General features: G+C 44.4%; 1 protein-coding gene across 1 annotated transcript; it reads right to left on the bottom strand.

Moving 5' to 3' along the window:
• Positions 1-13,472: 13,472 nt before the first annotated feature.
• LOC135504463 (large neutral amino acids transporter small subunit 1-like) lies at positions 13,473-26,291 on the bottom strand. The gene is made up of 12 exons (XM_064923082.1): positions 25,922-26,291; positions 24,924-25,315; positions 24,561-24,732; positions 24,043-24,168; positions 22,088-22,193; positions 21,662-21,706; positions 21,020-21,143; positions 20,724-20,827; positions 20,471-20,567; positions 17,740-17,889; positions 16,867-17,041; positions 13,473-16,322 (listed from the first exon to the last, which is right to left on the bottom strand). The coding sequence occupies exons 1-12, from the start codon at positions 25,998-26,000 to the stop codon at positions 16,213-16,215; spliced, it is 1,680 nt and encodes a 559-aa protein (XP_064779154.1). The 5' UTR covers positions 26,001-26,291; the 3' UTR covers positions 13,473-16,212.
• Positions 26,292-27,038: the final 747 nt, after the last annotated feature.

Raw genomic sequence — 27,038 nt, forward strand, 5'->3', positions numbered from 1 at the left:
AAGTGCTATTCACCAAGCATAGGCTGATTCACTCACCTGTGAGAACCATCCGACTGCAGTTTGAACTAACCCTGCCGTCAGTATTTATACATTGGGACCACATATTGTCTTAGTCTAGTGCATTTTAGAATTGAAGAACACCCATTACAGATACATGTGCTTGTTTGAGCATATTTATTCATTGTCTCTCACTTTTGTCTCCTGTGATCTATTCACCAAGTCCTGCAGTTTGAACTAGCCCTGTCGTCACGATTTAGACATTGCATTTGCCTGTTTTCTTTTCTTTGTGGTTTGTCTTACACAGTGTTAGGGTGGCAGGTTGCGTAGCGGTTAAGATCATTGGGCCAGTAATCGAAAGGTTGCTGGTTTGAATCCCTGAGCCGACTAGGTGAAAAATCTGTAATGTAAATGTCTCTCCACATCACTGACCAGGGTGGGATACTTTTGATATGCCTATGGGGACTGAGCACACAACGAAGCACACAAAGAAGGAGGAATACTGAAGCATGCATTGATATGTCTCCTTCAGAGGCTCAGGCTTTTGGCATAGATGGTAACGCTCTCATTACTGGACTGTAAGTGTCAGGACCCGGTTTCGAACCTGGGTCTCCGGAGTGAGAAACAGTCACTTAACCAACTGAGCCACGAATAGACAGCAGAACCCAGAAGATGAGGCAGACACAGCAGTACTTAAGACGGTGAATTTAATAAAGAAAAAATCCAAAAATACAAAAATGGCAAATCCAAAAAGGTGGTAGGAAAAACACAAAAGAACTCAAAAGAAACTCACCAAAAATAAACAAAAACAAAAAACAGAATACCACAAGAACGTCACCCGGAATCGACAAGAGCACACAGAACACTAGGGCAGGGTGCTAACATACAAACACAGAGCACAGAACTGAGGGAAACAAAGGGTTTAAATACAATCAGGGGAAAACGAGACACAGGTGCAAACAATAATGGGGATCAAGGGAAAAACACAGGGACAAAAAGCACAATGGGGACATCTACTGACAAAAACCCAGAACAACCCTGGCCAAATCCTGACAGAATCCCCCCCCTAGGAACGGCTCCTGACGTTCCTACCAGCTCTCTCAGGGTGGAGGACCCTGAACTGACGAATGAGGTCAGGGTCCAGGATGTCTTTGGCAGGAACCCAGGAGCGCTCCTCAGGACCGTAGCCTTCCCAGTCCACCAGATACTGCCAGGACCGCTGCACCCGGTGGGAATCCAGTATCCGGTGGACGGTATAAGCCGGCTGGCCTCCAATGACACGAGGCGGGAGGGGAGGTCTGTCTGCCGGGACAAGGGGAGAAAAAACAACAGGTTTTAACAATGACACATGAAATGTGGGATTAATCTTAAGGGATCTGGGTAAGTGTAGGCGATAAGAAACTGGGTTAACTCTCCTGGCAACCTTGAAGGGACCGATGTATTTTTGGGACAGCTTGCGAGACTCCACCCGTAGAGGTAAGTCTCTTGTGGAAAGCCAGACTCTCTGGCCGGGGCGCAGGGTAGGCCCGGGACGGCGACGTCTGTTGGCTTGTTGTTGATACCTCTGTGAGGAACGCATCAGATTAAGACGGGTCTTCCTCCACATAAGCCGACAGCGTCTGACGAACCTCAAGGCTGAAGGCACTCTGACTTCTGCCTCCTGGTCCGGGAACAATGGAGGAGCATAGCCAAACTGACACTCGTGCGGGGACATACCAGTGGAGGAGGAGCGCAAGGTGTTGTGCGCATATTCGGCCCAAACAATAAAGGATGACCATGTGGACGGGTTGTCACGAGTCATACATCGGAGGGTGGTTTCCAGCTCTTGATTCATCCTCTCTGTTTGGCCGTTGGACTCCGGATGATACCCTGAAGATAGACTGGCAGAAGCCCCCATGAGTTGGCAGAAGGCCTTCCAAAACCTTGAGGCGAACTGGGGACCTCTGTCAGAAACCACATCTTGAGGAATGCCGAAGACTCGGAACACATGATTAATTACCAACTCAGCCGTTTCCTTGGCAGAAGGTAACTTAGTCAGAGGGACGAACCTGGCCGCCTTTGAAAACCTGTCGATTATGACTAGGATAGTAGTATTGCCATGGGATGGAGGAAGTCCAGTAATAAAGTCCAATGAGATATGGGACCAGGGTCTGTGGGGAACAGGTAAAGGATGAAGGAGTCCTTGAGGGCGGAGGTGAGAAGATTTGCCCTGGCAGCACACGGGGCAGGCATTGACGAAAGTGGCAACGTCTTCTCTTATGGTAGGCCACCAGAACTTACGCTGGATGAACTCCAAGGTGCGACCTACGCCCGGATGACAGGTGAGGCGAGAGGAGTGCCCCCACAGAAGGACCTGAGTCCTCACTGCCTTGGGGACAAACAACCGATTGGCAGGACCTCCTTTAGGGTCCGGTTCGCTAGCTTGAGCACGTCTCACGGTATCCTCAACTTGCCACGAGATCGGAGCCACAATCTTAGCAGCAGGAAGGACAGGCATGTCCGTGTCATCTCGAATGGCAGGAGCGTAGACTCGGGACAGGGCATCCGGTTTGAGATTCTTCGACCCGGGCCGATAGGTGAGGATAAACTGGAATCGATTGAAGAAAAGAGACCATCTAGCTTGTCTAGAGTTCAATCGCTTCGCCTGCTGGATATACTCCAGATTTTTGTGGTCCGTAAGCACTTGAAACGGGTGAGAAGCCCCTCGAGCCAGTGTCTCCATTCCTTCAATGCCATCTTAACCGCTAGGAGTTCACGATCCCCCACATCGTAGTTCCTCTCAGTCGGGGTAAGCCGGTGTGAGAAGAAAGCGCACGGATGAAGCTTCTTGTCTTCACCCCTCTGAGACAGAACAGCTCCAACACCAACCTCTGATGCGTCTACCTCCACCACAAATGGTTCATCCGTAGTCGGTAGTATCAGGATGGGAGCAGAGAGGATGCGCTGCTTGAGTCCTTGGAAGGCCGTCTCAGCTTCTCTTCCCCAAAAAACCTTGCATTGCCACCTTTGGTTAAAGCTGAGAGAGGAGCTGCCACCAAACTGAAGTTCTTGATGAACTTGCGGTAAAAGTTTGTGAAGCCCAGGAAACGCTGAACATCCTTAACGGATTTGGGGGTGGGCCAATCCGCTACCGCCCCTACCTTCCTAGGGTCCATTTGGATTCGACCGGGTTCCACTACAAATCCCAGGAATTGTACTCGGGATGAATGGAATTCACATTTTTCCGGCTTAACGTACAGATGGCTGTCCAGGAGGCGTTTGAGTACTTGTCTGACATGCTTAGTGTGTTCTTGAAGGGAGCTCGAAAAGATGAGGATGTCATCCAAGTAAACGAACACAAATATGTTAAGCATATCCCTAAGCACATCGTTTATGAGCGCTTGGAACACCGCTGGGGCGTTGGTCAGGCCGAAGGGCATCACCAAGTATTCATAGTGACCAGTAGGCGTGTTGAAAGCGGTCTTCCACTCGTCACCAGGTCTGATCCGCACAAGATGGTATGCGTTCCGCAGGTCAAGCTTAGTGAAAACAACTGCTTCCTGGAGCAGCTCGAAGGCTGTGGCCATAAGGGGTAGCGGGTAACGGTTACGGACGGTTATGTCATTGAGTCCCCGGTAGTCGATGCAAGGACGTAACCCACCATCTTTCTTGGCCACAAAGAAAAACCCTGCTCCCGCCGGGGAGGTTGATGGACGCATGAGGCCTGCTTCCAGAGAGTCCTTGATGTAGGTATCCATAGCAGCTCGTTCGGGTGGAGATAGGGAAAAGATCCGACCCCTGGGGGGCAAGTGCCCGGAAACAGGTCGATGGGGCAATCGTAAGATCTATGGGGTGGTAGCATGGTGGCCCTCTGTTTGCTAAACACCAGTTTGAGGTCATGGTAACACTCGGGAACTCGGGTCAGGTCGATGGATTCTAAAGACTCGGGAGTAGAACTCGGGGAATTCTGGAAAATACAAGTAGCTTGGCACGTAGGACCCCACTGCTTGATAGTGCCCACAGACCAGTCGATGTGAGGGTTATGACTGTGAAGCCAGGGGTATCCAAGGACGAGAGGGAACTCGGAACAGGAGATCAAATGAAAGTTCATCAATTCCTGGTGTTGTGAAACTGAAAGTCTCAAGGAGGTAGTGACATGAGTGACAAGTCCAGATCCCAAAGGGCTTCCATCCAATGTAGTAACCCTCATGGGGTCACTTAGAAGTTCAGAGGGAACGCCATTCTCCTTCGCCCAGACACCATCCATGAAGTTACCTGCGGCTCCAGAGTCTACCAAGGCTTGAAGGTGAAGCTTGTGGTTGTCCCAGGAGAGGGTGACTGGAATGAGCAGACGGGAGTTGGACGGATGGGAGGAGGTTATGTTTCCCGTTACAGTTCCCCCGGTCTGTACGGGACAGAGCGTTTCCCTGGAGCCCGGGACACGTGGAACGGAAATGGCCCGGTTTGCCGCAATATAGACAGCGTCGCTCCCTCATCCGGCGGTCTCTCTCAGCCTGGGAGATGCGTCCAATCTGCATGGGTTCCGGTGGAGCCAGTGATGATAAAGGTGGGGACTCGGAGCTGGGACTGATAGGAGCTAGAGGTCTACGGTTGAGTTCTCTCTCTCTCAGACGCTGGTCAATGCGTGAGGCCAACTTGATCAGGGACTCGAGATTGTCCGGTGGTTCCCGAGTGGCCAGTTCATCTTGGATAGTGTCGGAAAGGCCTTTCAGAAAGCACACCGTGAGCGCCTCGTTGTTCCAGCCACTCGCTGCTGCCACCGTGCGGAACTGGATGGCATAGTCCGTCACGCTGCGCCAACCTTGATGGAGAGTCAGGAGCTGTTTGGCTGAGTCAGAACCACTGCTTGGGCCTTGAAACACTCGTTTGAATTCCTCAGCAAAGGCAGAGTAGCTGGCACAGCAGGAACTATGGGCATCCCACACAGCAGTACTTAAGACGGTGAATTTAATAAAGAAAAAATCCAAAAATACAAAAATGGCAAATCCAAAAAGGTGGTAGGAAAAACACAAAAGAACTCAAAAGAAACTCACCAAAAATAAACAAAAACAAAAAACAGAATACCACAAGAACGTCACCCGGAATCGACAAGAGCACACAGAACACTAGGGCAGGGTGCTAACATACAAACACAGAGCACAGAACTGAGGGAAACAAAGGGTTTAAATACAATCAGGGGAAAACGAGACACAGGTGCAAACAATAATGGGGATCAAGGGAAAAACACAGGGACAAAAAGCACAATGGGGACATCTACTGACAAAAACCCAGAACAACCCTGGCCAAATCCTGACAGTAAGATTGTGCTCTCCCCGGCACTTGAAATATATTGATTGGTTCTGTAGGTTATACTATATTTAGATACTTCAAATACCTTTGCTATTGTCTCCGTAATCAATAAATGGTGAAACACTATTTGTGATGGTGTTCTTTGTTTGAATGTAGAGTCCCTTTGTCTTTCCACATTTTGTAATGTTAGTCTTATTCTAAAACAGATTGGAAAAAATTGTTTAAATCTATCTACACACAATACCAAATAAGGACAAAGTGAAAACAAATGTATTACAAATAAAAAACAAAGACCTTATTTACATAAGTATTCAGACCCTTTGCTATGAGATCCTTTGCCTTTATGGTAGAGTGGCCAGACAGAGGCCAGTCCTCCGTAAAAGGTGCATGACCGCCGCTTGGAGTTTGCCAAAAGGCACCTAAACAATATTCTCTGGTCTGATGAAACCAAGATTGAACTCTTTGACTTGAATGCCAAGCGTCACATCTGGAGGATACCTGGCACCATCCCTATGGTGAAGCATGGTGGTGGCAGCATCATGCTGTGGGAATGTTTTTCAGTGGCAGGGACTGGGAGACTAGTCAGGATTGAGGGAAAGATGAACAGAACAAAGTACAGAGAGATCCAGAGTGCTCATGACATCAGACTGGGGCTAGGGATGACCTTCCAATTGGACAACGTCCCTAAGTACACAGACAAGACAACGCAGGAGTAGTTTCGGGGACAAGTCTCTGAATGTCTTTGAGTGGCCCAGCCAGAGCCTGGACTTCAACGCGATTAAAAATCTCTGGAGAGACCTGAAAACGCTCCTCCATCAAACCGGACAGAGCTTAAGACTATCTGCAGAGAAGAATGGGAGAAACTCCCCAAATACAGGTGTGCCAAGCTTGCAGCATTATACCCAAGAAGACTCGAGGCTATATCGCTGCCAAAGGTGCTTCAACAAAGTACTGAGTAAAGGGTCTGAATACTTATGTAAATGTATAGGGTATTGTGTGTAGATTGAGGGGGGAAAACTATTAATCAACGTAACAAAATGTGGAAAAAGTCAAGGGGTCTAAATAATTTCCAAATGCACTGTATATGCAGAATAAGTTAGTAGAATAATGAATGGATTGGGAAGATTTTGGCTTCGTCAACATTTAGAAGGTTCATAGGAAAGTTTTTAAATAATTTAATCCACCTAAATATACTCACATTCACTGAACATTTAGTAGCCTTCTTTGAAACTAAAACGTTCATTTCCCAACTGATTTCTCTATAATCCTACTACAGGCTCCTTATCAAGATCAAAATGGTGCCGACCGAGAGCACTGCCGTGCTTCTAGCTCTTAGGAAACTTCGCAGTATTTTGTTATTTTTAATACACTGCTCAAAAAAATTAAGGGAACACTAAAATAACACATCCTAGATCTGAATGAATGAAATATTCTTATTAAATACATTTTTCTTTACATAGTTGAATGTGCTGACAACAGAATCACACAAAAATTATCAATGGAAATCAAATGTATCAACCCATGGAGGTCTGGATTTAGTGTGTGTTGCCTCCACGTGCCTGTATGACCTCCCTACAATGCCTGGGCATGCTCCTGATGAGGTGGCGGATGGTCTCCTGAGGGATCTCCTCCCAGACCTGGACTAAAGCATCCGCCAACTCCTGGACAGTCTGTGGTGCAACGTGGCGTTGGTGGATGGAGTGAGACATGATGTCCCAGATGTGTTCAATTGGATTCAGGTCTGGGGAACGGGCGGGCCAGTCCATAGCATCAATGCCTTCCTCTTGCAGGAACTGCTGACAGACTCCAGCCACATGAGGTCTAGCATTGTCTTGCATTAGGAGGAACCCAGGGCCAACCGCACCAGCATATGGTCTCACAAGGGGTCTGAGGATCTCATCTCGGTACCTAATGGCAGTCAGACTACCTCTGGTGAGCACATGGAGGGCTGTGCGGCCTCCCAAGAAATGCCACCCCACACCATGACTGACCCACCACCAAACCGGTCATGCTGGAGGATGTTGCAGGCAGCAGAACATTCTCCACGGCGTCTCCAGACTCTGTCACGTCTGTCACATGTGCTCAGTGTGAACCTGCTTTCATCTGTGAAGAGCACAGGGCGCCAGTGGCGAATTTGCCAATCTTGGTGTTCTCTGGCAAATACCAAACGTCCTGCATGGTGTTGGGCTGTAAGCTGTCAACTGTTTTTCGAGAAGATTGTATTGCAAGTTATGCTATATGTGTAGCTATGCCATAAGTATAGGCTAATATGCATATGCAGCTGTTGGGTTTAAGCCTCCATTCTAGCATACACACATCTTTCTATCCACATGCCTTTATTTGGGTTACCATGCAAAGTATATGGATGTTTCTTTAAGCCTGCAGCTAAATACTTGAAATTAGACATATAAATATGGCAAAACATGATTCAACAATTGAATTCACTGAGAGATAGCTAACAAAACACAAATTAACATTTACAGTAGCTAGCTGGTTACTCTGTAACATTGGCTAGCTTTCAATACATTGGCTAAATGGTCAACGGAGTTACCTCTTCATATGATCAAGACCATTCGTACTGCATGCTGGATATTTCAACTGCACTCGAAAACAGATATTTATGATATTTCAGTCTAGGACTCCGACCACAAAACCTGACTCAATAGGGGAGGGTCCGGGTGGGCATATATGATGGGTGACGCAGGGCGTCGGGGGCGGCTCCGGTGCTGGGTGCATCGCCGGAAGCTCCGGCCGTGGATTGTCGCTGGAGGCCCCGGACTGTGGATCGTCACCGCAGACTCCGGACCATGGATCGTCGCCGGAGGAACCGGACTGTAGATCATCGCAGGAGGCTCTGGACTGAGAACCCCTGCTGAAGGCTCCGGAACGCCGACCGTCACTGGAGACTCCGAACCGCCGACCGTCGCTGGAGGCTCCGGACCGCCGACCGTCTCAGGAGGTTCCAGACCGTAGACCGTCTAAGGAGGTACCGGACTGTGGACCGTCTCAGGAGGTACCGGACTGTGGACCGTCTCAGGAGGTACCGGACTGTAGACCGTCTCAGGAGGTACCGGACTGTAGACCGTCTCAGGAGGTACCGGACTGTGGACCGTCTCAGGAGGTACCGGACTGTAGACCGTCTCAGGAGGTACCGGACTGTGGACCGTCTCAGGAGGTACCGGACTGTGGACCGTCTCAGGAGGTTCCGGACTGTGGACCGTCTCAGGAGGTACCGGACTGTGGACCGTCTCAGGAGGTACCGGACTGTGGACCGTCTCAGGAGGTACCGGACTGTGGACCGTCTCAGGAGGTACCGGACCGTAGACCGTCTCAGGAGGTACCGGACTGTGGACCGTCTCAGGAGGTTCCGGACTGTGGACCGTCTCAGGAGGTTCCGGACTGTGGACCGTCTCAGGAGGTACCGGACTGTGGACCGTCTCAGGAGGTACCGGACTGTAGACGTCTCAGGAGGTACCGGACTGTAGACCGTCTCAGGAGGTACCGGACCGTAGACCGTCTCAGGAGGTTCCGGACTGTGGACCGTCTCAGGAGGTTCCGGACTGTGAAATGTCGCCGGAAGCTCTGGACTAGAAACTGTTGCCTGAAGCTCTGGACTGGGAACTGCCGCCTGAAGCTCTGGACTGTGGAGGTGCACTGGAGGCCTGATGCGTGGGACCGGTACAGGTGCCCCTGGGCTGACACGCACCTCAGGGCGAGTGCGGGGAGGAGGACGTACTGGACTGTGAAGGCGCACTGGGGATGCCGTGAGTAGAGCTGTCGCAGGATATCCTGGGCCGAAGAGACGCACCGGAGGCCAGGAGCGCTGAGCAGGCACAATCTGTCCTGGCTGAATGCCCAATCTAGCACAGCAACTGCGGGGAGCTGGAACAGAACGCACCGGGCTATGAATGAGTACTGGAGACACCGTGCGCATCACTGCATAACACGGTGCATGACCAGTCACACGCTCCCCACGGTGAGCACGAGGAGTTGGCTGAGGTCTGAACCCTGACTCCACCAATCTCCCGGTGTGCCACCCCCCAATATTTTTTTGCGGCTGCCTCTTGTGCTTGCTTCGTTGAGCTAAATCCTTGTATCGTCGCCATTCCACTTTCGCTGCCTCTATCTCCTCCTTCAGACGGTGATACTCCCCGGCCTGCATCCAGGGTCCTTTACCATCCAAAATCTCCTCCCAAGTCCACTCCTCCTGTGCACGCTGCTGGTCCATTTTTGGTGGGATCTTCTGTCACGATCGTCGTATGAGTGAGACCAAAGCGCAGCGTGGTACATTCTCTTTTAATAAATGAAAACTCGAACAAAAACAACAAAATCAACGAACGAAACGTGAAGCTATACAAATAGTGCTGACAGGCAACTAAACATAGACAAGATCCCACGAAACACAAAGGGGAAACGACTGCCTAAATATGATCCCCAATCAAAGACAACGATAAACAGCTGTCTCTGATTGGGAACCATATCAGGCCAAAATAGAAATACAAAAAACCTAGATGACCCACCCAAGTCACTATCACGCCCCAACCACCACAGAGAATAAACAGCTTACTATGGTCAGGGCTTGACAGCCACTGACATATAATGTAGGTTGGGGTAAAGTAACTAGGTAACAGGATAGATATAGAGCAGTAGCAGCAGCATATGTGATGAGTCAAAAGAGTTGGTGCAAAGGGGGGGGTCTATGCAGCTATTTCGCTAACAATTTAGCAGTCTTATGGTTTAGGGGTATAAGCTGTTCTCAAATCAAATTGTATTGGTCGCATACACATATTTAGCAGATGTTATTGCAGGTATAGCGAAATTCTTGTGTTCCTAGCTCCAACAGTGCAGTAGTACATTATCTAACAATTCACAACAACACACAAATCTAAACGTAGATGTATAAATGTTTAAATATGAGATATTAGTTCAAGGTCCTGTTGGCTCCAGACTTGGTGCATCGGTACCGCTTGCCGTGCGGTAGCAGAGAGAACAGTCTATGACTCAGGTGACTGGAGGGACATTTTTTAGGGCATTCCTCTGACACTGTCTGGTATAGAGGTCCTGGATAGGGATGTACTGGACCGTACACACTAACCTCTGTAGCGCCTTGCGGTTGCTATACCTAGCGCTGATGCAGACAGTCAAGATGCTCTCAATGATGCAGCTGTAGAACTTTGAGGATCTGCCAGCCAAGGTTCAGTTTGACCGGGCGACCAGCTCTGAGAAGAGTTTTGGTGGTTCCAGACTTATACCATTTAAGAATGATGGAGGCCACTGTGTTCTTGGGGACCTTCAATCCTGCAGAAATGTTTTGGTACCCTTCCCCAGATCTGTGCCTCGACACAATCCTATCTCAGAGCTCTAAGGACACTTCCTTCGACCTCATGACTTGGTTTTTGCTCTGATATGCACTGTCAACTGTGGGACCTTATATAGACAGGTGTGTGCCTTTCCAAATTATGTCCAATCAATTGAATTTACAACAGGTGGACTCCAAGTTGTAGAAACATCTCAAGGATGATAAATGGAAACAGGATGCACCTGAGCTCAATTTCGACTCTCATAGCAAAGGGTCTGAATACTAATGTAAATAAGGTACTTCTGTTTTTAACTTTTTATACATTTGCAAAAATGTCTAAATTCCAGTTATTGCTTTGTCATTATGGGGTATTGTGTTTAGATTAATTTTAGAATAAGTCTGTAAAGTTACATAATGTGAAAAAGTCAAGAGGTCTGAATACTTTCCGAATGCACTCTTTTTACCACAATGCTGGACATTTCTCTGCTCTGTTTCATTAACAAAGCAAAAACAATAACAGAGGTACTGGGAGCCAAAGGTGGCACTGTTTCACCTTATGCGGATTCCAGCTTTAACCCATAAGAAGTCTTACTAAATAGTTAACCAAATAGCTACCCGGACTATCTATATTGACCCTCTTTGCACTAACTCTTTAGACTTATCACATATGCTGCTGCTATTGTATATTATCTATCCTGTTGCCTACTCACTTTACCCCTGCCTACTGTATATGTACATACTGTATCTACCTCAATTACCTCGTACCCCTGCACATCGACTTGGCTATATACACGGGGTACCAGTACCAAGTTACTCATTGTGTATTTATTCCTCAAGTTATTATTATTATTATTATTATTATATGTTTCTCTCTGCATTATAGGGAAGGGCCCGTAAGTAAGCATTTCACTGTTAGTCTACACTTGTTGTTTACAAAGCATGTGACAAATAACATTTGACCCAGTTGACTACTTCAAAATGGTGAAAGTCCTAAATGTTGCAGGCCATGCTAAAATAGGCTTTGTGGCAAGTGCACCCTCTATCCAACTCTATGAACTGAGACAATCTTCCATCTTTTAATATGATCTTCAGTAGATCCGCGACTGGCTCCCAATCACAGAGGCAGCATCCTAATTTCCTTCCCTGGCGGATATGAACTCCTCACCCAGAACAGGCCTCAATCTTATCACCGTTTGGGAATCAATGAACACAGAGTTCATTGCGTCATGCCTTTGATACTAGCTTTGGAAATAAATCATCACAGAGACAATGACAAAACAGAGCATATTGCACGGAGTACTTGGTATCATGGTTGTATTCTGAGACCCTCATATAGGCAATATTCTTCTTTGGAGATGTTATCTTGTTGTTACCTAGTTGTGCGATGCTTTTTCATGATTTTGTGGGTTCCCTTATGCTCAGATAATGGGTTGTTGTCTGTATGCATTCAGTGGCTACTGAGTTCTGCAGTAGTTTCCCATGGAAGTTGTGCATAATAATACAAATCCTTATTTATTTGAAGTAATCAGATGCAATGAAGATGTTGACACATTGTATTATCAAGAGTCTGATGCATTGCACCATCATGCTTTAGTTTGTGCTTATTTCCAACATCACTCCCCAAATTGGTTTGAAAATTCGAATGAAAATACAATGAAATCAGTGGCGTAGCGCAGTTTTGCTGGGCCCCCTCAAGGTTTGAGCAAAGCACATTTAGCCATGAGGCTGAGAGAAAGTGTTGTTTTATAAGTCAGGGATTCTTGAAAGATGGGACAAATGTCTTTAGCCTTTTGGCATGTTTTTCTAGATTTAGAACCTAAAGGAAACATTATCCCTTAGCTCTAGCACAGCACAAACTTCAATTGTTCAAGCATTCTGTATGTCGCAGATCAGTGATTAAAATGTTGTTTCAGAATATTGACAGAAAATGTATCTTAAGGGGGTTAGCCATCAGTGACGAGTTGATAACAGATACTCAAACACAGACGTAATTTTGCATCTAAAAATCAAAAGTTCAATACAAACATTTGTCAAATATGGAAAATCTGTCACTGAAAAATCCCCAATAAAAACATAACCATTCTGTCAGATATTTTGACACTCGGATGGAGTCGACGTTAGACAGAAATCGAACGGAGTTAATGTTTCACGGAGTTGACAAATTATCATTTTTCTTCTTCATTCAAGTGGTATGCACAGTAGCAATTTATTTTTTTCCCTCAGTTGCTTTATGACCCTAAACCTAACCAAAATTCATATTCTATCATAATCTACCAAGCAGAAGGAATTGAAAGTTTATGGTTGTGACCATGGTGATTCCAATATTGTTTGTTTAAATCTACCAAAAGTAGAAAACTTTACAGACCATTAGTGATCTCGTAGAACTACAGTACATGTATTGAGGACATGAATAAGGTGTCCTTATGGTATAGCTGACCCTGCTCGTTCTTGATTAAGTTTATATCCATTAGTTAATATCCATTATTGACTGTTTTTAGAATTTGAAATGTTTTTTTTGGAACGTTTAAAATTTGGATGCTTTGCTCCAGACAAGGGCATTTCCAGGCATAGAGCCGACATGGAACGTATTAATATTGAAAGTAAATTCCCAAAACGAATATTTTCCTTATAAAATTCCCCTACATATAAATGCTATGCTTAAATAATGCAACAAAATACAAATAAATGTATGTATAAAAATGAAGTTTTACAGCTTGAAAAGGATTGTCCGGATGATCAAGAGTCACTGAGCTAATTTATTGCTATTCTACACACATTTTTTTCATGGGCTTCTGAGTTCCCCTGTGGGGCGTGTGCTATGCCAGTGAGTAAAATATGAAATGTGTGAACAATAATGTGTTTCTTAATTTCACCTCAAAGACACAGACCATTTGAACAAAAATAGTTTAATGGTAGATGTACACGCTATGGTCACTGACATATAAGTTACAATAGCTGACAGCGATAAAATTGTTTCTTCCAATTCAAATAAGTATTTTACCATAACATTAAATACAATTAAAGACTTTATAGTACATAATACGCAAGACTTTGTACACACCTGAACTGTGTTGTGCGATACATTTTAGGCCACAACATTTTGGAAGGTGCCCCAAGAGTTTCTCCCTCATGCCGCCAATCATGAATATACTCTGACAAGACACAGATATATCAGTAATCTATTTAAACTTCCCTATTCCTTATACTTCATTATTTACTCTTTCTGTAAACTCTTCCTGGTCCGATTCGTTAATTATTTTCCTGTAAACTCTATTCCCTCTGTGCCTGTCGAGCTTCTTCACAGTTTGTACTTTCTGTAACTCCAGTGACCTATTGCACCTACTTTCCAAGCCACTCAATAATCAAATGGGGGGAAATGATATGTTATAATAATAGGAGCAGTTAACATTCTATACTTCATTGTGTCCATAATTCAGTAACATGTACATGTTTGTGCTAATATTTTGTGCTGAAGGCCCTCCAGAATTTCATTTAGGTATTTTTTATTTTTTTGATCTTTTGGCTTGAACTGGTCTGGCTTGGGGTGAGACAAGGTTTGGACTGGGGTAGGGACATCTGGTCTTAGATCTGCGCTTACAGCAATCGCTCCTTCAAAAGAGAAAAGACCCTCCAATATCCACTTACGATGCTCACAACATTAATTCTGGACTGACATGACAAAGATATACATCAGTAGCGAAATAGTCATGCTAGCTCAATGTGGACATCAGACATCTGGCATGGTATCTGATGAGTGCAAACAATACAAAACATTGATACAAATGTCTTCACCGAATACAGTGGTTAAAAATGTATGGTAGAAAGTTGAGACACAAGAAGTTGGTTGACTGGCTTGATGCCATATTCACAACTGCTTGTATCGAATAACATAAAACAATGCTTACAACAATATCATGAAGGCATGGTTTGACATAGGAACTGAGAAGTAACAGGGCATTGAGTATCAATACAAGCAACTGACCTGTGTAACAATAACCTTAAGGCAACACATCAGAATACAACACGGAAGAAATCCACTAATGTGCATCAAATAGTGCTCTGTCGATTCAATTTGAAAATGTTTCAAAGTGAATTTGAGTATGGGAAATTACTATGTGTTCCAAATATCGAAATTTAAACTGGTTGTAGCAATACAGTGCACAAATAAATCATGTTAACATTACATAAAGGACATTACACTCCAAAATCAAGGGACAGAATGTGCTGTATGAGTTACCTGAATCAATTGATGTGTTTCTCATAGATGGATGGCCATTGTTCAATCACATTAAGTGAGCACTAGATACTTCATTCAAATACACTGAGTTAAATACATACCTTCAGTTAAAGTGGGGTTAATAAATAATATAAATCAAAAGTTAAATATATACACTAATACAAAAGTTTTAGAACACATACTCATTCAAGGGTTATTCTTAATTTTTTTACTATTTTCTGCATTGTATTTTAATAGTGAAAACATAAACTATGAAATAACACAAAGGAAACATGTAGTAACCAAAAAAGCGTTTAATAAATCAAAATAAATGTTATTTTTGAGATTGAGATGATTTTTGAGATGATCTCTGCATGTGTATTTCCCACCATAAAGCATGGAGGAGGAGGTGTTATGGTGAGGGGGTGCTTTGCTGGTGACACTGTCTGTGATTTATTTCGAATTCACACTAAACCAGCATGGCTACCACAGCATTCTGCAACGATACGCCATCCCATCTGGTTTGGGCTTAGTGGGACTATCATTTGTTTTTCAACAGGAAAATTACCCAACACACCTCCAGGTTGTTTAATGGCTATTTTACCAAGAAGGAGAGAGATGGAGTGCTGCATCAGATGACCAGAACTTCACAATCCCCCGACAATCCCCCGACTTGGGATGAGTTGGACCGCAGAGTGAAGGGAAAGAAGCCAACAAGTGCTCAGCATATGTGGGAACTCCTTCAAGACTGTTGGGAAAGCTGGTTGAGAGAATGCCAAGCTTTTTGCAAAGCTGTTATCATTGCAAAGGGTGGCTATTTGAAGAATCTCAAATATAAAATATATTTTGATTTATTTTTTTAACACATTTTTGGTTACTATGGGATTCCATGTTATTTCATAGTTTTGATGTCTTCACTATTATTCTACAATGTAGAAAATAGTAAAAACAAAGAAAATCCCTTGAATGAGTAGGTGTTCTAAAACTTTTGACCGCTAGTGTAGTTATCTAGATTTGGATGATTGTCTGAGGAGCATACCAAAACTTGATGAAAATATGACTCTTTTGTCTGTTTCCTGACTCCTCTTTTTGTTAGCTTAATCCAGGTCTATTGAATACTGAAGAACAAAATAGGTTAAAAAAAATAATATACAAAAGGTTAGGTAAGATAAAATGTGAGGATGTTTGAAGTACTCTATACGGCCGGAAAGTAGAATAACTGGAATTGAATTACTGGAGAGAGTACAAAGGGATGATACAGTATGAAAATGCATGTAAAATACAAAATATGTACACTGAAGCATACATATAAACCCTATATGTATAAACCCTACTTTACCAAGAGTCATGGAACTCTGTCACAAAAGCAATAATGAGTGTAAACATGTAATGTTCCAACTAATAGATTGACTCAGTCGTCCTTTGTTGTTTCGACTTCTTCAGCTACTTCGACTGATTCCTTCTCTTCCCGCTCTTCTGGAACAGACATAAAAATCTTCTGGCAGAACAGAGTAAAGATCTCTGAGGAAAGAAAACAGCCATTTCGCATGATTTCTTTTTTAGTTGTCTTTAACACTCCGAAGGACACATTTCATTTGCACCAATGGAAAGTTTGCACCATTTTTAGAAGCACATGTGTAACGATTAAAAATTCAATGTATTTTATGTTTTTTCTTCTATTAAACCTCTTTACATTTTGTTTTATATAATTTTGGGGAAAAGATTGAATGTTTTTATCTGAGTAAAAAGAAGTAAATCGGTTGGAAACCGATTTAACTGGATGTTAACCTTAGACACAAAACAGTTTGCGAAGTGCAAAAACAGAAATGGCTGCTAATGGTAATATCAAATAACCAGTCACAAATGTATCTCCGGCCTTGACAACCCATTACATAAAGGCCTAGTTCACAATCAAGCAATTGATGTATAATGACACATTTGACACATCAGGAGTGATACATTGTGATTTATGAGTTTGCCTCCACATACAGTACATCAGTTGTGCTACCCACATTTGAACATTTGAAAGTCAGTAACAGTAACAGAAACCACATGACCAGCTCACCTAGGATCTTCTTTACAACGTGGGGCTTCTTCCACTTGTACCCCAGGAGATAGGCGGGGATACCAGTGAGGATGATCCCGCTGCCTATCAGGCACTCAAAGGGAGCTGCCCAGAAGGACACCACGATCATAAAGACACAGCCCAGCACAAACACCACAGGGACCACCAACCAAATCTGCCAGGGAAAATTAGATTAATGTACACAAACCCAACGGTTACAGGATGGAACTAAAAGAAACTCGGCTTCATATCACTTCAATCGTGCTATCTTGTTGCATGGAAAACATTATTTTTGACTTTCTCCGGTTACTCATTTTAATTGTAACGTTTTAGGTCACCCAACTAAATTCACATATAAATGTGAGTTATAGATCTGTCATTCTCATTGAAAGCAAGTCTAAGAAGCAGTGGATCTGTTCTATGTGGGCTATTTCTCTGCTTCCCTTTCTTACGTTTTGTTTTTTTGTACACCAGCTTCAAACTGTACACCAGCTTCAAACTGCTGAAAATACAATGTTTTTAGTTATGGAAAATACATTTCACAGCAGTTTAGATGCTACAATTATTCTCCTGTCACATAAATTAAAATTAAGCAATCTATTAGAATTTTACCAAACAGGAAATGGCAGAGCAATTTCAACATAGTGCATCTTTAAGTAGGCCCTGTTTTATCATCTTAAAATGCATCCATCCTTTCTCACTTCCTTAAAGTAATCACTGATCTGACATGACATGCAGTGACTGCTGAAAGCAATGCATAGGACATCTGGTGTACACCAATCCAGACATATCAGATCAGTGATTAATTCAAGGAAGGGATAAAGGAAGGATGCATTTGAAGTATTCAAACAGGTCTTATTACAGTAACAGTACCTTGATGGGTCTCCTGAGCTCTGGCTTGGTCCAGCGGAGCCACAGCAAGCCGGCAATGGCCATGCCCACACACAGCCAGGTGAAGAAGCTGAACAGGTTGATGACCGAGAAGATGTCCTTGGACAAGGCATACAGCATGGACAGGAAACACTACAGGGAGATATTTGGCTGATGCATTAGAACGTGCGTTGAAGATGTCGTTCCCATAGCAACGATTAAAACATTCCCTAACCAGAAACCATGGATTGATGGCAGCATTCGCGTGAAACTGAAAGCGCGAACCACTGCTTTCAATCAGGGCAAGATGTCTGGTAACATGACTGAATACAAACAGTGCAGCTATTCCCTCCGTAAGGCTATCAAGCAAGCTAGGCGTCAGTACAGAGACAAAGTAGAATCTCAATTCAATGGCTCAGACACAAGAGGCATGTGGCAGGGTCTACAGTCAATCACGGACTACAGGAAGAAATCCAGCCCAGTCACGGACCAGGATGTCTTGCTCCCAGGCAGACTAAATAACTTTTTTGCCCGCTTTGAGGACAATACAGTGCCACTGACACTGCCTGCAACGGAAAAATGCGGTCTCTCCTTCACTGCAGCCGAGGTGAGTAAAACATTTAAACGTGTTAACCCTCGCAAGGCTGCAGGCCCAGACGGCATCCCCAGCCGCGCCCTCAGAGCATGCGCAGACCAGCTGGCTGGTGTGTTTACGGACATATTCAATCAATCCCTATACCAGTCTGCTGTTCCCACATGCTTCAAGAGGACCACCATTGTTCCTGTTCCCAAGAAAGCTAAGGTAACTGAGCTAAACGACTACCGCCCCGTAGCACTCACTTCAGTCATCAAGAAGTGCTTTGAGAGACTAGTCAAGGACCATATCACCTCCACCCTACCTGACATCCTAGACCCACTCCAATTTGCTTACCGCTCAAATAGGTCCACAGACGATGCAATCTCAACCACACTGCACACTGCCCTAACCCATCTGGACAAGAGGAATACCTATGTGAGAATGCTGTTCATCGACTACAGCTCGGCATTCAACACCATAGTACCCTCCAAGCTCGTCATCAAGCTCGAGACCCTGGGTCTCGACCCTGCCCTGTGCAACTGGGTAATGGACTTCCTGACGGGTCACCCCCAGGTGGTGAGGGTAGGTAACAACATCTCCTCCCCGCTGATCCTCAACACTGGGGCCCCACAAGGGTGCGTTCTGAGCCCTCTCCTGTACTCCCTGTTCACCCACGACTGCGTGGCCACGCACGCCTCCAACTCAATCATCAAGTTTGCGGACGACACAACAGTGGTAGGCTTGATTACCAACAACGACGAGACGGCCTACAGGGAGGAGGTGAGGGCCCTCGGAGTGTGGTGTCAGGAAAATAACCTCACACTCAACGTCAACAAAACTAAGGAGATGATTGTGGACTTCAGGAAACAGCAGAGGGAACACCCCCCTATCCACATCGATGGAACAGTAGTGGAGAAAGTAGCAAGTTTTAAGTTCCTCGGCATACACATTACAGACAAACTGAATTGGTCCACTCACACAGACAGCATCGTGAAGAAGGCGCAGCAGTGCCTCTTCAACCTCAGGAGGCTGAAGAAATTCGGCTTGTCACCAAAAGCACTCACAAATTTCTACAGATGCACAATCGAGAGCATCCTGGCGGGCTGTATCACCGCCTGGTACGGCAACTGCTCCGCCCTCAACCGTAAGGCTCTCCAGAGGGTAGTGAGGTCTGCACAACGCATCACCGGGGGCAAACTACCTGCCCTCCAGGACACCTACACCACCCGATGTTACAGGAAGTCCATAAAGATCATCAAGGACATCAACCACCCGAGCCACTGCCTGTTCACCCCGCTATCATCCAGAAGGTGAGGTCAGTACAGGTGCATCAAAGCTGGGACCGAGAGACTGAAAAACAGCTTCTATCTCAAGGCCATCAGACTGTTAAACAGCCACCACTAACATTGAGTGGCTGCTGCCAACACACTGACACTGACTCAACTCCAGCCACTTTAATAATGGGAATTGATGGGAAATGATGTAAATATATCACTAGCCACTTTAAACAATGCTACCTTATATAATGTTACTTACCCTACATTATTCATCTCATATGCATACGTATATACTGTACTCTATATCATCGACTGCATCCTCGCCTATGCTGCTCTGTACCATCACTCATTCATATATCCTTATGTACATATTCTTTATCCCCTTACACTGTGTATAAGACAGTAGTTTAGGAATTGTTAGTTAGATTACTTGTTGGTTATTACTGCATTGTCGGAACTAGAAGCACAAGCATTTCGCTACACTCGCATTAACATCTGCTAACCATGTGTATGTGACCAATAAAATTTGATTTGATTTGATTTGATTTTTTAATCTGTAGTCAAATTGTGGGGTAGGTAATTGCATTCTTGCGTTGTTTATGTACGTTGACTATAAATGTGCCTTTTTTTCTGTAAAACATTACCATGACACTTTTTTTAAAGACAATCAAAAATGCATTGCGATGGGAATAACTGCTATTTGGTTGCTATGTCAAATTTTGTGATGTACTGTATTTACCAACTAATGATCTATGCCAGATTGATTTGAGTTGATGACTATGATTTTAGCCTTGCCCAATTGTGAGTTCTCAAATTGGATCTCAAAATTTGAAACCAATTTACATTTTAAACCAATTTAGGGACCAATGGCAGGACTCACCGTGAAAATGAGGGAGGGCACTGGAGTGAAGAGGTCAGTGTGGACCAATCCCAGTGCAGCAGGGAGCTGACCCTCTCGAGCGCCAGCATAAAACAGCCTATGAGACAGACAGGCAAACCCTCATAATTGAGCATTTTGATACAATCTCCAGCCTTTAATTAAAGTATCAAATGACTGGATTAAACACACACAACCACACACAGATCTACACACACTCTTTGCAGAGTTATCTGTGTGTAGAACAGATACAGACCGTGCCGAGGTGAACAGGCTTCCATTGACCGCTCCGAAGCAGGACAGCCCCACAAAGACAGGGATGAGCCAGGACATCACACCAAGATGGTACTCCCCAAAGATCTGTAATGGGAAAGTGCTACCATTCAATACTCCAATTCACATTCAATCTCTTTATCTTTGCTATTATTATGCTGTCCCCTGTTGCCTTTTTGTTAGCAAAATAAACAACAGGCACATTATGAATGAAAAAGGGAATATCAGTGCACTGTTTTCCTGCTCCCAAAACATGATGTTTAATAAAGCCATCCTTACCACAGCTACTGCCTCGGACTCGACCATCACACTCGGGGGGATAGTGGTGAAGTAGGCCAGATTGGTCAGTACGTACACCACAGTCACAATGGGCATGGAGATAATGATGGACAGTGGCAGGTTTCTGGAATCAAGGTCAAAGGTCATCAATGACAGATGATGTCATGGAGAAGCACTCATAATGTGTCAGCCAATCCAATCTGAGGTTATTTGAGTCAACTGTATTTGTGTTTCATTTCATGCAATTTCATGACTGTATTCAATGTGATTATTCTATCGTTACATTGTATGAATGTGATATTTGAAAAATATTATATATAAGATTTCTAGTACTGTGAATTTCTTGCTATCTGAAATGTCACGATCTGTCATTATCACATTGAAAAACACCCTCATGCAGTCAATCGAGGGCAATTAAGCACAATCAAAATGTTAGAGGACAATCATACACATTGTGATAGACATATTTACAGGGTAGTTGTGGTAACTCTGTACAATCCTCAATAAAACCTCCACAACACATAACCCACTGAGCACACACTGGTTGAATCAACGTTGTTTCCACGTCATTTCAATTAAATTACATTAGACCAACGTGGAATAGACATTGAAAATTGACGTCTGTGCCCAGTGGGAAGTCACCTCTCTGGATTGATCATTTCCTCTGTCACGTAATTCAGGTAATTCCTAAAGGAGAGGAAACAGAATATGACGCATCATATAGTACAACATTGTATAAAAAAGTATAATATTAGATTATTAAATCAGATTAGTAGCATAACATCAACCTTCTACAGTCTGCAAAACTGGAATTACATTCATAGTATATAAGAAGCATCCTGTATGATCAGATAATCTTTATTGGTTGATGAAAGTCAGATGACAAAACCAGGGTCGTATTCACTGGGCACAAAACAGAACAAAACGGAAGCACACTAATTAAAATTGTCCAATAAGAAGCGCTTGTTTACGCTTTCCATTGCATAACATTATGAAACATTTTACTATGTTGTAACCTAATACGACGTGGGTGTAAACATGCCCTAAATTGTGTTGCAAAGGCCTTACCAGCCACCAAAAGCAAAGAGTCCACTGTATAGAGCCAACACAATGTTGTCGACTCCCCATTTGCTGCCTTCAAACGCCAGTTCTGGTGTCAGGTATGGCACATCACCTGTTAAGACAGACAAGAGAGGAGCTGCTTGGCAAAAGGGACTGACTCCAACAAACTGAGAATATCAACAGTACAGTATATCACATGCACGAATGTTTGCTGCATGGAAAATGGTAGATACACACACACGTCCACACACACATACAAAGAACGTCAACTAAAAAAAAATCACAATTGTTGCAGTGATTTGGCCCAATATATTTTGCCGTTGCACACCTGCTACACTCTTAGAAAAAAGGGTTCTTCGGCTGTCCCTTTTGAGTTCCAGGTAGAACCCTCTGTGAAAAGAGTTCTACATGGTACTCAAAAGGGTTCTTCCTGGAACCAAAAGGGTTCTACATGGAACCAAAAAGGGTTCTTCAAATGGTTCTCCTATGGGGACAGCTGATGAACCCTTTTAAGTTCCAGATAGCGTCTTTTTCCCCCTAAGACTGTATGTGTGACTATGTTTGACTGAAAGACATGACATTTTGAGAAATAAATGAAAGAAAATATATTTTCTTTGACACGGGCTGCACCCTCCAAACGCCTAACCCTGGGTTAGTCCGTCTGCCATTGATGCACTGAAAACATAATGTTTGGCAGTTGACATTTCAACATGAGGAGGGAGACCTTTTCGATGATAAGAAACATCTATCCACTCAATTATTCACACGATGTCCAGTCCAGTGTTAAGCCTACTATAGAGGCCTACATCAGAGAGGGAAGATGCTGACTTTATTTTGTGATAAAGAAAAAGGTTGTTTTCTACTCCACTGTCTTGTCTATCGCTTCATTTCAGGTGTAAATGGCATGGCTTCCATTACTTGGAATAGATTTGGAGCATTGCATGGTCCATGTGTTATATCAACTCAGAGAATCTGCTTTGCATACTGTACATATGTTTCCCTCTCTCTCTCTCTCTCTCTCTCTCTCTCTCTCTCTCTCTCTCTCTCTCTCTCTCTCTGTCTAACTCTCCCTCTCTCCCTCTCTCTCTCTCTCTCTGTCTATCTCTCTCTCTCTCTCTCTCTCTCTGTCTCTGTCTCATTTGGTCCTTATTGTCCATGTTGGAATATATTAACATCATCTGTAGAGGCAAACAATGAGACTCTTATGAGTTGTGGGATATTTGTGGTCATCCTACATCAAAGGCACAGTTAAAATAAGATGAAAAGGGTGTTACAACACAGCAAAATGGCAATCTCATCAAGATTTTGGACCAATTCTGGTCCTATCTTTCCTACTCTGAGTTTAAAAAATAATCATGAATGATATTTTCCCTCTAACTTTCTCTTCAACTTTATAATCTGCATAAGAAGAAGATGCTAGAGAGAGGAACCTGAAAAAACAGACACTTCTCAGTTTCAAATGGCAGTGTTTTCGTATTTCCCCCTGTCCTCCTTTCTAGACTTCAGAATCTAAAAAGCACAGCACGACAAGCTCACCGCCTAGTTTCCATGGCAACCCTACATGCAGCACCATGTTAGCCGGTGTGGCAGCAGGACCAGATGTAGTGCGAAGAAAAAGATGGCTGCACATTATATCTCTCGGACGGGTGGGTTGTCTTTACATACAAAGGTATTTTGCTATGAATTCATGAGGTGGGTGCAGATAGCGTACCTTTATAGTAGATAGGTCTATGAACATATTACAATAGAAATATCAAAATCAATTTTAGCTTTAATTTGGTATTTTATAAAGACATTGTTGGTGAAAACCCAGATGAATAAAGCACATGTAACTAGCTAAGCCGTGGCAAAATACCTTTCACAAGCACTAACCTATAGACAGGAGGAGAGTGTGTGTCAAACGCATGTCAGACGTACCCACACATACACCAGTACATGTGTGAACTGGGTGTTGACCTTACCTGTACCGATCTGAATGAAACCGAAAACGATGATTATGATCAGGGCCAGGAGCTTTGACGCAGTGAACAAGTCCTGGACCTTGGTGGCAGCCCGCACGCTGATGCAGTTCACAAAGGTCAATGATGCTGAGGGAGGGAAGCGCAAGGGAGAACATCATTGCACCTCTTAAAGCTAAATTGCATATGTTTTTATTTATTTTGACATTTGTGTCATTTGTTATTTTAGAAAATAAATAGAAGTGAGAGAAAATCAGTGGGGAAAAAAGGTCCCTTAACAGCAGGGAGAGTCCAAAATAAGACAAAAAGGAGGCCTGTGTATTGCAGCAATAATACTGTAGTGAATACAGATGTAGCTGTAACAAATATCTACTCAAGCAGCTGGCTGAGAAAGACCTGATTGGTCAATGTGTGTTACAGTTTGTGTCAGTATTTGTGTATAGTTCACTATATATATAAAAAGTATTATCTCTGCAATGTACAGGCCACCTGATTCTGGTGGCAGTGCTGGTTATACTCACTGAGGCAGAGGCAAGCGATGAGCTTGGCGGCGCTGTCGGGCACACTGCAGTTTGGGTAGAGGGGCTTGAGCAGGTAGGTGGCGAACACCAACGACACCACGTACTGGGAGGACGGCCTGATGATCAGCATCTCCACCCACAGCTTGAGGAAGGCGGCCAGCTCGCCGTACACCTACAATACAATACAGTACAACTTTTTTTTATCCATTTGTGAAAAACAGAGATTTGGCTTCTGCTCATATCTCAGCCACTCCAGATGCAGTAGCACAAATCACACACACACACACACACACACACACACACACACACACACACACACACACACACACACACACACACACACACACACCCACACACATGTACCTCCAGGATGTAGGTGTAGTCTCCACCCGACTTGGTGATGGTGGTGCCCAGCTCGGCGTAGCACAGGGCGCCCATGGTGGACACCACACCGCACACGGCCCACACCACCAGCGACAGACCGGCCGAGCCAGCCTCCTTTACCACCCCTGTGGGCGTGATGAAGATGCCTGAGCCGATGATGGTGCCGATGATCATGCCCACGCCATTGAAGAGCGTGATGCTGCGCTTCAGCTCGATCTTGCCGCCTGCTGCCTTGGCTGGGGCGGAGGCATCTGCAGTAGGGGTGGTGGCTGCCACGGTGCCTGTGTCGGTAATGGTAGATTGGGACGGAGGCTTGGATGGATGCTTGTCCGGTGAAGGAGGCTTGTCTGGGTTGTCGGGAACCGCCTCAGCTGCAGGTGGAGGAACAGGGTGTAGGAGGAAGGGGGAACAGAGGAGAGTTCACGAGAAGGGATTGTTGGCACACTGATAGTCCAGGAGTAGCACATGGACTTTACATGCCCCTCTATTGTAAATAGACTGAAGGCTATGCCATAAAGGGAAAGTAAGAGGATGCAAGCAGCATGGGGGGTCATAACATATCCCTGCAAGGAATCACATTATATTAGAAAACCCTAGCTGACCCCCATACCACCTCACTGAGTAATAGCCTGATAGTTGTGCATGACAAATACATATATATATATATATATATATATATATATATATATATATATATATATATATATATATATATATATATATATATATATATCCATAAATGCATGCTTCCATTGCTGCACCAGATCATGCAGCAGCCTATGAGCGACTGATGCAACCCTGCACCATGTGGTGTCTAGGCTAGGCTACAGTGTGTGTGTGTGTGTGTGTGTGTGTGTGTGTGTGTGTGTGTGTGTGTGTGTGTGTGTGTGTGTGTGTGTGTGTGTGTGTGTGTGTGTGTGTGTGTGTGTGTGTGTGTGTGTGTGTGTGTGTGTGTTATTCTATAGCGGTGTACCTACCCTCCATCTTCTCCTGGCCCACGGCTGCCTTCTTCAAGCTCTCCAGGCTGCTCTGTGATTTCAGCTCTGGCTCTGCCATCCTGTCTTCCTTTAGCCCCCTTCTCTCCTTTTCCTTCCTTTATTTTTGCTCTCTTGCTCCAGCCTACGCTTCCCCTCAACTGTCTCTCTCTCTCTCTGTCTCTGTCTTCCTCACACCTCTCTCTTTCTCTCCTCCGATGTCTACCTCCTTCTTTTACCCTCACACTCTCTCTCATACACTCTGTCTCTCTCTCGCTCTCTCCCTCTATCTTTATCTCTCATCCCCTTTCTCTCCCTCTCGCCAGTGTGATACTGTAGTGCAGGAGAGGAGGCAGCAGACCTAGTGTGGTGCTTGATGTGGTGATAGTGATGCTGCTACCTAGCCTACGCCCACTTATGATGAATGATGGGAGAGATAGAGAGCTCAGCTCAGAGAGGGTGGAACTAGGTCATTGTCAGCTTTTGGGCTGTGTGTGTGCTTGCGTGCATGCGTGTGGCTATGTACTTTGATGCGAGCGTGACACATGGACAAAGGATGCAAAAGCTCCGGCACTCCATCTAGTGGCCATGATGGGAAAATCCAATGTCTTTGTTCTCTCTCCCTTGCTGAAAGATTAATGGGGGAAATAGAATGGGTCAAATAGAGTGGATGAACATTTATTTGATGGAGTATAAAGCTTAAGAAAGCACTGTCTAAACACATACAGGGAGCTACTGTATTTCCCTTGGGGTACAATCCTTGCTTCTTACTCTTTGACCCACATAACCAATGACTACAAGGGATAATAATATGGAGGTAACCAAACATTTTAACCCTTACTAATATATGGATACGTGTGATGATTGAATATGACATTGAAACCTTGGCTGTCATATTCTGAGTCATCACCATATACAAGCTGTGTGTGTTTTACTTATCTCCACTAGGTGGCAGTCTAACATATGCATTCACCTAGATAACCTGATTATGCTTGCTTGCTGGTCATTTCTGTTTTGTTTCATCCAAGCTGGCTGCCACCTAGTATGTTTTCACCAATGCTACACTTTCATAAAAGTGCATTCTGAGAATGAGCCCCGTTCTGTTCATGCGCTAGTATTA

Source organism: Oncorhynchus masou, chromosome 18 (genome assembly GCF_036934945.1).
Source record: "Oncorhynchus masou masou isolate Uvic2021 chromosome 18, UVic_Omas_1.1, whole genome shotgun sequence".
Classification (NCBI taxonomy): Eukaryota; Metazoa; Chordata; class Actinopteri; order Salmoniformes; family Salmonidae; genus Oncorhynchus; species Oncorhynchus masou.

Bases quoted from the DNA above. Each gene is read 5' to 3' on its own strand.
- LOC135504463 (XM_064923082.1), bottom strand. From the start codon at position 26,000: ATGGCAGAGCCAGAGCTGAAATCACAGAGCAGCCTGGAGAGCTTGAAG. The intron at 24,169-24,560 runs GTGAGTATAACC...TCCCTCCCTCAG, and splicing joins CATCGCTTGCCTCTGCCTCA to CATCATTGACCTTTGTGAAC. The intron at 20,568-20,723 runs GTCTGTATCTGT...TCTGTCTCATAG, and splicing joins AGCCTGTTCACCTCGGCACG to GCTGTTTTATGCTGGCGCTC.